Source organism: Rhinatrema bivittatum, chromosome 13 (assembly GCF_901001135.1).
Source record: "Rhinatrema bivittatum chromosome 13, aRhiBiv1.1, whole genome shotgun sequence".
NCBI lineage: Eukaryota > Metazoa > Chordata > Amphibia > Gymnophiona > Rhinatrematidae > Rhinatrema > Rhinatrema bivittatum.
Genome location: NC_042627.1, coordinates 45,447,742 through 45,460,341, shown reverse-complemented (window position 1 = coordinate 45,460,341; position 12,600 = coordinate 45,447,742). Strand labels below are relative to the sequence as shown.

Sequence of the window (12,600 nt, the reverse complement as noted above, 5' to 3'; positions counted from 1 at the left end):
ATAACTCTGCATTTTTATACTGTATTACCCACAGGAGATCATCACCTCTCAACTGAAGCTAATTTCCTACGGGTAGAACTACGACATTGTATCAAATGCAAAGTTTTGTTTCAGTCTTATCAACTGCTTGCTGGTTATTTTAGTGGGTTGCTGTAGAGAGAATATCTAAAATCTCATATAAACTGAAATCAACTATTTTTTATTTGAAGGAATATAAGTTATACCTATTATATAAATAAATGGGTGAATTTTTTTTTCACAGGTTGAAATATTAAGAAGAAAAATCCACCACAAAGACCTGCTGATACAACAGCTTTTAGAAAGGATAGCCTTGCTGGAAGGCGAGGTAAAACCTTTAGACTTTATTCAGCTTTCCGAACACTGGCAGGAGAAACTAATTCTTAGCATTTGCACTTTTCTGTGGAAACACTGAACTTCTGTTCTGCAGATGCCTGTTAGAAACATTTTGACAGACTTGCTAAGTGTGTTGGTAAAATAAGCAGTTTATGAAAGACACCATTTTATTCAGTTTAACATAAGAGGCCTGGACGGATATGTCCTTCATTGAACGGCAGCTTATTATTGCATTACCTACTCAACCTCAGGTTCGCTAAATTTTGCCTTTTTTTCAGTGTTTTTTCATATCCTACATCTGTGGTCCAAATGTTCAAAAATTATTGGTTCTTGCGTATGTATAAAAACGAGAGGAATTTAAAAACTGATCATGAAGATGAGGAAGCAGATCTTTATTGCTTGTCGTCAAGCATTCTCTGCCCCCCCCCCCCCCATATAATTTCTTAAATCGTGAAGCTAAGTTAAATAAATTGAATTGAATGACAGAGTTGTCTATGGCTGATGGACTGAAACTTTAGCCTAGATATATAAATTACATTATACTTCATATGGTAAGTGCAAGGATTGAAATTCCCAATGCAGTCATTACAAGATTCCAGGTAACTGCAGACTACACAACTCACTGTCTCTCCTGAATGATGCTTGAGCAGACCTGATTCTGTAAGTTGTAACATAGTAATATGGTAATTGATGGCAGATAAAGATCCAAATGGTCAGGCTAAGAGAGAATTTGAAAAGAAGTTGGCTGTAGAGGCAAAAACTCACAGTAAAAACATTTTTAAATATATCCGAAGCAGAAAGCCTGTGAGGGAGTCAGTTGGACTGTTAGATGATCGAGGGGTTAAAGGGTCACTTAGAGAAGATAAGGCCATCGCGGAAAGATTAAATGATTTCTTTGCTTCGGTGTTTACTGAAGAGGATGTCGGGGAGGTACCCGTAATGGAGAAGGTTTTCATGGGTAATGATTCAGATGGACTGAATCAAATCACGGTGAACCTAGAAGATGTGGTAGGCCTGATTGACAAACTGAAGAGTAGTAAATCACCTGGACCGGATGGTATACACCCCAGAGTTCTGAAGGAGCTAAAAAATGAAATTTCAGACCTATTAGTAAAAATTTGTAACTTATCATTAAAATCATCCATTGTACCTGAAGACTGGAGGATAGCAAACGTAACCCCAATATTTAAAAAGGCTCCAGGGGCGATCTGGGAAACTACAGACCGGTTAGCCTGACTTCAGTGCCAGGAAAAATAGTGGAAAGTGTTCTGAACATCAAAATCACAGAACATATAGAAAGACATGGTTTAATGGAACAAAGTCAGCATGGCTTTACCCAGGGCAAGTCTTGCCTCACAAATCTGCTTCACTTTTTTGAAGGAGTTAATAAACAGGTGGATAAAGGTGAACCGGTAGATATAGTATACTTGGATTTTCAGAAGGCGTTTGACAAAGTTCCTCATGAGAGGCTTCTAGGAAAAGTAAAAAGTCATGGGATAGGTGGCGATGTCCTTTCGTGGATTGCAAACTGGCTAAAAGACAGGAAACAGAGAGTAGGATTAAATGGACAATTTTCTCAGTGGAAGGGAGTGGACAGTGGAGTGCCTCAGGGATCTGTATTGGGACCCTTACTTTTCAATATATTTATAAATGATCTGGAAAGAAATACGACGAGTGAGATAATCAAATTTGCAGATGACACAAAATTGTTCAGAGTAGTTAAATCACAAGCAGATTGTGATAAATTGCAGGAAGACCTTGTGAGACTGGAAAATTGGGCATCCAAATGGCAGATGAAATTTAATGTGGATAAGTGCAAGGTGATGCATATAGGGAAAAATAACCCATGCTATAATTACACAATGTTGGGTTCCATATTAGGTGCTACAACCCAAGAAAGAGATCTAGGTGTCATAGTGGATAACACATTGAAATTGTCTGTTCAGTGTGCTGCGGCAGTCAAAAAAGCAAACAGAATGTTGGGAATTATTAGAAAGGGAATGGTGAATAAAACGGAAAATGTCATAATGCCTCTGTATCGCTCCATGGTGAGACCGCACCTTGAATACTGTGTACAATTCCGGTCGCCGCATCTCAAAAAAGATATAATTGCGATGGAGAAGGTACAGAGAAAGGCTACCAAAATAAGGGGAATGAAACAGCTCCCCTATGAGGAAAGACTAAAGAGGTTAGGACTTTTCAGCTTGGAGAAGAGACGGCTGAGGGGGGATATGATAGAGATGTTTAAAATCATGATAGGTCTAGAACGGGTAGATGTGAATCGATTATTTACTCTTTCGGATAGTAGAAAGACTAGGGGGCACTCCATGAAGTTAGCATGGGGCACATTTAAAACTAATCGAAGAAAGTTCTTTTTTACTCAGCGCACAATTAAACTCTGGAATTTGTTGCCAGAGGATGTGGTTAGTGCAGTTAGTATAGCTGTGTTTAAAAAAGGATTGGATAAGTTCTTGGAGGAGAAGTCCATTACCTGCTATTAAGTTCACTTAGAGAATAGCCACTGCCATTAGCAATGGTAACATGGAATAGACTTAGTTTTTGGGTATTTGCCAGGTTCTTATGGCCTGGATTGGCCACTGTTGGAAACAGGATGCTGGGCTTGATGGACCCTTGGTCTGACCCAGTATGGCATGTTCTTATGTCCTGTCTACACAGCAAATTGCTTAAATGGTAACTGCTGCTCCTTGCAAGTTACCCCCAGTGTCTTCAGTTAAAGTCTGTGTGGGTAACCACTGTGCCTTCTGTTAAGGGTAGTAACTCCATGCCAATTACCTCATTCAGAAATATTACATCTAAAGAAAAAGTTTAGGTTATCCCTTTTCTTCTTTTCCATCCTCTAGTCATTAGGGATCCTCCGTGCTCATCTCATGTCCTTCTGAATTCCATTACTATTCTCGTCTTCACCAGCCCTTTTGGAAGGGCATCTAACACCATTTCTGTGAAGAAATATTTCCTGATGTTCCTGTGTCTACCCCCAGGAATGTTAGCTTTCAAAGGGGCGTGGGCGCACATTGACGCATGTGCGTTGGCACAAATCCCAGGGACACAGCTATTTTATAACATTGCGCACATACACACTTATGTTATGTTATAAATAGAATAGGCACATGGATGTATGTACTGTATTTTGCAACTGGGTGCACACAGCCACACAAATCGGTGTGAGCTGTGTAAATGGAGGAATTTTATAACAGATGCATGTCCATGCCATGACCAATTTCACCAGTTCATCCACCAGTTCACCCAGTGTAGAGCTAGGTCCTCTAAATCTCCTGGTTTAATAGCCTGCACGCCCCCCCCCCCCCGCCCCCCAGTTACCCCAGACCCTTTAACCGTTGAGAAATGGCTGTTTGGTTTTTTTAGTTATATCTCTTCCATAGCAGAAATAAAGTTACGTGGCACTGGATCTGGGGGTGTGCCCAGGTGCACAAGTATTTGTGTACACGTCTTCCAGCCCAACCATGGAATTCCCATGTCCCGCCCACGCCATGCACCTTTTTGAATCGGAGTGAGATATTTGCTCCACAAGAGATGCGCGCGCACGTAGGCAGCTTTTAAAATCTGCTTGGCGTGCGCATGCATTCACATCTTCCAATTTTGGCACACGCTGGGTTTTTAAAATTTACCTCTTGGATTTTCAGATTGTGAGCCCTAGTTCTACAGCTTCTATCCATCGGAAAAGGTTTGATTTTTGGGCATTATTTATACCTTTAAGATATTTAAAAGTCTGTATCATATTTCTTCTGTTTCTCCTCTTCTCTAGTTTAGATCTTCCAGTTTCAACTCATAAGACTTTCCATTTTAGTCATCATTCTCTGGACTACTTCATCCTGTCTCTTTCCTTTTTGAGATAATCTCCAGAAATGAACACAGTACTCCAGGTGAAGCCTCATCAAAGACCTGTACAGGGGCATTACCACCCTCTTTTGTTATGTCTCTCTCTATGCAGCCTAGCATCTTTCTGGCTTTAGTCACTGCCTTGTCAAATTGCTTCACTACCTTCAGCTCATCAGACATTTTTCCCCGAGATCTCTCTCCCAGGCAGTGCACATGAATCTCTTACCCACCAGCATGGACAGCTTCTTTGGATTATTGCAGCCCAAATGCATAACTCTGCACTTTTTGGTATTGAATCCTAGCTGTCAAACCTTCAACCACTCTTTGAGCTGTCTTTGATCACTTCTCTTTCTCTCTGCTCCTTCATAGGTGTCCATTCTGTTGCAGATCTTAGTGTCATCCACAAAAAGACAACCCTTTCCCTGTAACCCCTCCATAAAGATGTTGACTAGAACAAGTCTGAGCTGACCCTTGAGGCACTCTTCTTATCATGTTCTCTTTTCAGAGTTTGTTCTGTTTACCATTTCATGCAATTGTCTGTCAATCAACCAATTTGTAATTCATTCTTTGGGACCCACTCCCAAGCTTTTCATTTTATTAATGAACCTCCTTCACAGGACCATATCAAAACCTTCCAAGTAAACCACATTGAATGCTCTTCTTTGATCTAATTCTGTAGTCACCCAATCAAAAAAATCAATCAGATTCATTTGACACAATCTTCCTTTAGTAAAACCATGTTGCCTTGGATCTTGCAACCCATCGGATTGTAGATAGTTCACTAAAATTTCCTTCACTAGCATTCAAATTTTCCTGTGACTGAGATAAAGCTAACCAGCCTATAGTTTCCAGCCTTTTCTCTGCTATCACTTTTGTGAAGTGAGACCACAGCCTACCTTCTCCAATCTTGTGGCACCACTCCTGTTTCCAAGGATCTATTGAACAGTCCATCAGTGAATTTGCCAGCACCTTTCTTAGCTCCCTTAATATCCTGGGCTGTATCTCATCTTGCCCCATGGCCTTGTCCATTTTCACTCTCCTCTGTAAATGGGGTGGTATCTACCCCTCATGCATCTGTACTCTTTCCAACCAGCAAACCTAGTAGTTAGTAATAGGAAAAGGAATGACATTTACGTTCAAATTATCCACTGCCAACAGCCAGAGATGTAATTCTTAGAAAGCCAACCTACAACTGGTTAAAGTGGCTTAACTCAAAATGAAATTTTACCTTGAGTAAAAGGAAACCTAAACTAAACCTAAGCTTTTTCCCAAATGATTCCCTTTTTTAAAAAACTTTTTCAAATGAGTCCACAATCTCCATTTAAAAAACTTTTTCAAATGAGTCCACAATCTCCATTTTTCCCCCCATTTTTGTCTCATTATATCCTGACCAACAATTGGATATTTTTAAAGCAGTATCCAGGGTCCTTTGGATACACAGGATTCATTTTGCAAGTCTAGTTTGACTGGGAGCCCACACTGTTTATACAGTTCCCTCTCCCTCTTCTTGGTCACAGGGTCTTGCGCTCATGCTATTTGTGGTGGTGCCACTGGCAGAAGAAGAGGCTGAGATGGAGAGGAGGGAGAAGGTTTTATTTTATAGAGCGGAGAGGGAAAATAGATTGAAAGGGGGGAGAGGGAACTTGAGGGAGCTGAAGAGAGGGGAGATGGGAGATAATATTCCATATGTGCATAAATGTAGATAACACAAGGGACTGGGGGAGAAAGACAGAACTGTAAAAAATGGAGGTAAAATTGTTTAGGTGCTGCCCTACTTATTTTAATGTGTGTATTAAATATCCTGTAACATGCTATATAATTTGCTAATAATATGTAGAACTAAAATGGCTGCTCTAAAATGAGCATAGCCACTGTGGAGTGTCCACGCTCTGTATGTCAGGACCAGGCATGGTCTACCCATGCTAACCAGCCCGAAGTCGAAGGGTTGGTTAGCATGGGAGGCCTCTCGCCTATCTCCCCAGTGCCACCTCTTCTGATTTCCCCCCTCCCCCCACCTACTCTCAACAACAAAGACACACCTGATGTCCCCCTTGCTTCCCACAATGTGTATAGTTCAAAGTTCATAGTGCTGCTAAGCAGCGGCATTACAAAACAGTAAGCCTGGCAGCCACTTGACTTCTGCCAGCTGCTTTAGGAGAAGGGGAGAGTTCAGTTGGGCATCTCTGTTGCCAGAAGAGGAATTGGATGGGCGGGGGGGGGGGGGGGGGGGTGGGATTTGGGTGTCTGTATTGCCAGGTGGTTGGAGGGGATCAGAAGGGACGAGGTAGGGAAGGAGGAGAAAAAAATGGACATAATAAGATAAGGAGAAAATGAAGTCAAGAAAAGATTTAAAATAAACTTAGAACACCTAATAATGGCTTTATTATTCTCTGCTTTTACAATCGGAGTTTAACACTAGAACATTCTTTGGTTGGGAAACCAGTATAGTCACAGAGCCTGAGAGAGGAGGATTCTCTATTATCAGCACTGTGGTAGGAATATCCATTACAGAGTTACTGCAATTAGTGCTTCTTTAGAGGTACATATTCAGCCACTGTGCAACTTGGCAAGTTAACTGGATAAACTTATACGGCTAACTTTTCTAACTATGAATATCGGCATTAGCCAGATAGCTTCTCTGGCTAACTTAACTCCTCCCAGTTATACTCCCAGAACGTCCCTGACTTATCTGGCCAAATTTTAGCTGAAAAAAATGTTTTATTTATTTATTTAGATTTTTATATTACACTTTTCGCACTTTTTTTTTTTCCAGCACTTCAAAGCGGATTACATTCAGGTACTGTAGGTATTTCCCTATCTCCAGAGGGCTTACAATCTAAGGGGTTATTTTTCAAAGTGTTATCGCATGCGTTAGGGCCCTAACACATGCGATAAGGCAAATTAGCTGGAGGGGAGGAGTCGGCCGCGGCATCTCTGCTCGCGATAATGTGAGGAACATTATTGCCGGCAGTAGCGCGGCGAATAGCACCATCATTTTTACGGTGGCACTATTTGTGCGAAAGGCTGCAGCCGGCCGCACTACTACCGGTGAAATCGCATCGCCGCGGTGCGAACGGCTGTGGCCTTTCGCAGGCCCACCCCCCCTTCGCCCCCCAGCCCCCTTTTTCATGGGATTCATCATTCTGTGAAGAATGATGAATCCAGCCCCAAGTTTGTACCTGAGGCAATGGAGTTTAGCCAGATAGGGCCCAAATATTCATTTAGCCAGATAACTTCTGAGTTATCTGGCTAAATGCTTCTGAATATGGACCTCCATATTTCATTCAAATTCATAATGGTATAAGATTGTGATTATTCCTCCAGTATACCAATTCAGTGGCTGTTATGGTTTGTTATTATGTCTGTTACTAATTAGAACTTTATGAAATGTGTAATACATTAATTTTAAAGAAAATAAATTCAAATAGCACAGTTCAAAAATTCTATTTGTCCTAGACTGAAGTCTACAAAGTCTCTGAACTGTGTAAATGGACACGTGTTCAGAAATATTCGGTCCATAGCAGTTTCTTATTAGGCAAATAAGAGACTTGGATGGAGTGTGGGAATTTTTGGCTTCCTCCAGTGCATAAATTTACGTACACCTCTGAGGTGTGCAGGACTGGAGCCACGTCGTGTTTATACTCTGTGAGCTACCAGCACTACCCTGCTTTGAGTAGCCCTGCATATGATGGTCCTAAGCGTTTGCAATTTTTAAAAGTTGTTGGAAGTTGACCGTAATCATTGATAGGTGTTTATACTGTTTCCATAAAGATCAGCAGCTCTTATGCCATCCTCCTACGTACCTAAGAGAAAAACTAAAAAAAATATATATATATTGTTGAGCAATCCAATATTCTTATTTCTTCTAGGGGATGTAGGATTATATTTAATACATTATAATTTAGCTGATCTTCAGTTTCAAGATGTTTCACAAAAGATACAGAAAATAAATTTGGTAGATTTTACTAAGTAAAGGAAGAACAAAGGCTGGTTATGGGAAGTGGCTGCTCTCCCTTCACCCCGCTGGTTGTGGGAGGAACCAGCTGCAGAATGTCTCTCTCTGGCTGCATGCCACTCTGTCTCGGCAGGCAATCAAGTGGGTGGCTTCACTGCCTGCAGATCCTCTCATGTGGTTTATGGTTGGAGGTCACAGTGCCAATAGGGTTTCATGTCTTTCTGAGCAACACATACCTTTTGTAGGGCTCCAAGGATAAGGAGAGAGGTTTGTATAGATTATAATTTTATGAAGTCCAGGGATACATTGCAAGTAAATAACTTTTTTTTTTTTAAATTGTCTTCCCTTTGTCTCCCCAGAGATCTTTACTGCCTCTCTTGCCTTGCCTCCTATCCTTCCCAACCCTGTGGTTGGCATGCTTGGGAGATCCTTGGCATTTCATAAGCTGGAACGAATCCTCTCCCCAAGGCGTACCCTTAAAACCAGTAATTGGCTGGCACAGTGACAACCAGCTTTCCAACTCTTTGGGTCTTACATGTACTGCTACTGCAGTGCATCCAGTGCCAGGTGGCCCGGAGGAACAGGGGCATCCAAACCTGGATACCCATTGAACACAGCACTAAATCCTGAGCTACTTGGCAGGCTCAGTAAATGGCTTTTGTACAAAATTTAATTTGCTTCTTTTAACAGTGTCTATACCCATGGAGCAGCAAGTTTTCAGCTGGCTGTGCTGAAATCCTATTTTAAAATGTGACTCTTTAAACCCTCAAATCTTGTCCTCCTTGACCTTGTACCAATGGGTATATAAGAAATATTGGGTGAATAAAGTTTAAAAAAAAAATCTGCACTGGATTTATTTTATAGGCATGTTCAGAGAAGCTACTTAAAAGCTTTAAGAGAATTTTTTTTTTTTTTGCAGAATAAAGAATTGGAAGATAAGCTGGACTATTTAAGAGGACTACAGTCTCAAAGCGACGCAGAAACCCAAGACATTGGAATATCTTGTGATCTTACTAAGAGGTGTGGCTGGTTTTGTATTGTAACAATACATGTATTTTTGGTTTTATAATTTCTCATCACCTCTTCTGTATAATTCGTCTGTTTCTCCAATTCTAAGCAAGCAGTGCATGCTCCCATTTTTGAACTTTGGGTATAATAATTGATTTAAGAAATCATTATACAATTTACACTTTTTTTGGTGATTTTGACCTAACTAGAAAAAGAATTGCATTTTTTCCAAAAATAAATGTAAGCCATTGGCAAAGAATGTTTTTAATATTCATAAGGCAATTGCAATTTATAGTTTGGTTAATAGAAAGGCAGATAAGAAATATTTATTTATTTAAAACCTTTTCTATACCGGTGTTTGTGTATATCAAATCGGTTTACATCATAACAAATAGCTTGGAAAGTACATTTAACAAGGGAACAACATGGTAAGGGACGGTGCACTCAAAGAAAAGCATAGAAAAACAGCGCAACTGGCGAGAGGTTCCAATATAGTAAATGCTGGTATTTATCATGCTCAATAATATCATAATTGTATGTTATTATTTACATTATGTGCAAGAGTGCATATAGTCGCAGATTATAGTGGTATTAGCGATGGTGGCGGCAGATTTAGGTTTAGGGGAGGCAGATTGTAGAAGGAAAGGTTGGTTAGTCAGGAAATGCCTGTTTGAACAATCAAGTTTTTAGTTTTTTTATTAATTTGAAGTGACAGGATTCAAGACGGAATATTGAGGGCAGGGAGTTCCAATGTGAAGGGCCTGCAATTGTGATGGTACGTTCTCTTGTGGTGGATAGGTGTGCTATTTTTAGGGAGGGCACATTAAGTGTTCCTTTATTAATTGTTCTGGTGAGACGATCTGGGTGAGCTGCGGTGAAAGGATGATCGAGCCAGTTGGAGTGGTGGGAGTAAATGGCTTTATGGGTGATAGTGAGGGTTTTGTAAAGAATACGAGAAGGGATGGGGAGCCTGCAGGTCTTTGAGAGTGGGAGTTATGTGGTCTGTTTTGCGGATATTTGTTATGATTCTTGCCATGGCGTTTTGGAACATTTGTAGGGGTCTTATGGTGGAGTAAGGAAGTCCTAAGAAGAGTGCGTTGCAGTAATCCAGTTTTGATGATAGAGTGGTTTGGATCACTGTCCGGAAATCATGGGAATGTAGTAATGGCTTGAGGTTTTTTAAGCACATTAAGTTTGAAGAATCCTTCTTTAAGGATGGAGTTGACGTGTTGGTCAAGGAGAACTCAACGGTCTCTTACAAACGGTTGTGTGGTGATCAGCTTGAAGGCTGGGTCAATAGCAAAGGATAGTTTAGGGGTGGAGTGGTGAGAAATAAATAGTAGTTTGGTTTTTTTTAATGTTGAGGGCGAGGTGGAGATTGGTAAGAAGGGAGTTGATTGATTTGAGGCAGGTCTCCCAGTGAGCTAAGGCATCAGATATGGAGGTGTGGATTGGTATGACGATTTGAACATCGTTGGCATATAGAAAGAATTTTAGCTTGAGATCTGAGAGGAGTTGACAGAGCGGAGTTAGATAAATATTGAAAAGGGTGGAGGAGAGGGAGGAACGCTGAGGGACTCCATGAAGGAGGGGATAGGGGGCGGAAATGGCATTACCTATTTTCACAAATATTTTACAAAATATTTTCTGTTGGAGAGGTAGGAAGAGAACCAAAGGAGGGCTAAGCCTGAGATGCCAATGTCTTTTAGGCAGGTGAGGAGATGGTTGTGGCATATGGTGTCAAATGCCGCTGAAATATCTAGAAGGGCAAGGATGTAGTTGTTCCCCTGGTCCATGCCTCTGAGGAGGTAATCGGAAAGGGTGAGAAGGAGGAAGCCAAATTGTGCAGGGTGAAGGATTTTGTGGTCTTCAAGGTAGTCTGTCAGTTGTGAGTTGACTACTCTTTCCGTTATCTTGGTTATAAAAGGGAGGTTTGAGATGGGGCGGAAGTTGGCTGGGTCCTTTGGGTCCAGCGAGGGCTTCTTAAGGAGGGGTTTAACCACTGTTTCTTTTAGTGAGTCTGAGACTATGCCTGTGGAGAGGGAACAGTTGATGATGTCAGATATGGATTTCGCAATGGAGGTTGGAACAGATAGGAGTGCTTTAGTAGGGATGGTGTCATTGGGGTGGGAAGTGGGTCTGAGCTTTTTTAGGATAGATTCAACTTCTTTGGAGGAGGTGAGATCCAGGGAGCTTAAGGATGCGGTGGAAAGGCTGGTCCCTGATGGTGTGGGGTGCAGGGGGTTGGAGAATCTGGAAAGGAGATTTGTTATTTTATTATTGAAGAATTGCGCCAGTTCTTCACATTTGGCGTGGGCTTTGGAATCAGGAATCGCGTGCGGAATGGATTTGGTGAGGCTAGAGATTTTGGAGAAGAGCGCTTTGAGGTTGTACAAGTATTGGTGGATCTTTAAGGCATAGAAATCCCGTTGGTGTTTAAGTGTGGTGATTCTGTAGCAGTGAAGGGCCGACTTGTAGTTGGAGGTATGCTGTGGGGTGGGGGTCCTTGCGCCATATTCGTTCTTTTTGTCTTAGTTTATTTTTCATTGTTTTTAGCTCTGAGGTGTACCATGGGTTAGAGTGTTTGGACTCCGTGTTTAGTACACGTTTGGAAATTGGACAGAGTTTGTTGACAATCTCCAACGTGAGATCGTGCCATGAAATAATGGCCAAGTCAGGGTTGGTGCATTAGAGATTGGGTAAGGAGGCCGCTAGAGCTGAGGCAAGATCATCACTGTTGCATGACTTCCGGGAGATTATGGTGGATCCAGGGTCGGTGTGGCTCAGGAAAGAGGTTTTGATGGTGAGGAGGGTTTCAATAAGGAAGTGGTCAGACCACAGGACTGGAGAGCAGGAGGGGGGGGGGGTTGTATATTGAAGGCCCGCATTAGTGAGAATCAGGTCTAAAGTATGACCAGCTTTGTGGGTGGGGGAAGCAATGATTTGTTTAAATCCTATTGCCTGGAGGGAGTTGAGGAGGGTGTCACATGAGGATGTCAATGGAAGGGAGTCAACATGGAGGTTGAAATCTCCTAGGATGATGGTCAGGATATCGGAGTTGATATTGTCAGCAATGAATTCAATAATGGGTGACAGGTTGGATTCCAGGAGGGCAGGTGGGGAGTAGACTAGACATACTTGTAGTTTGGAGGACTTGTAGAGGCCGATTTCAAGTTTAGACTGGGTGACTATATGGATGGGTTTGAGATTTAGGGGTTTCTTGGCAGCAAGTAGAAGGCCACCACCTCTTTTTTTTTTTTTTTTTTGGGTCTGGGGATGGAGAAAATATCGTAGGAAGAGGTGGGGAGTTGGTTGAGAAGTACAATATCTGATTCTTTAAGCCAGGTCTCTGTGACGGCGCAAATGTCTGGCTTGCAATCAATCAGTAGGTCACTGAGGATGGGAGTTTTTTTAGAGAGCGATTG

General features: G+C 41.7%; 1 protein-coding gene across 3 annotated transcripts in view; it reads left to right on the top strand.

Annotated features, from left to right (window-relative positions):
* Nucleotides 1-12,600, top strand: part of LOC115075226 (myocardial zonula adherens protein-like) — a 165,281-nt gene that overhangs the window by 97,224 nt on the left and 55,457 nt on the right. For all 3 annotated transcript variants that reach the window (XM_029575508.1, XM_029575506.1, XM_029575507.1), the window contains exons 12-13: nucleotides 263-346; nucleotides 9,087-9,187. In XM_029575508.1, the coding sequence (XP_029431368.1) occupies nucleotides 263-346; nucleotides 9,087-9,187 (185 nt within the window). The remainder of the gene's footprint in view (nucleotides 1-262; nucleotides 347-9,086; nucleotides 9,188-12,600) is intronic.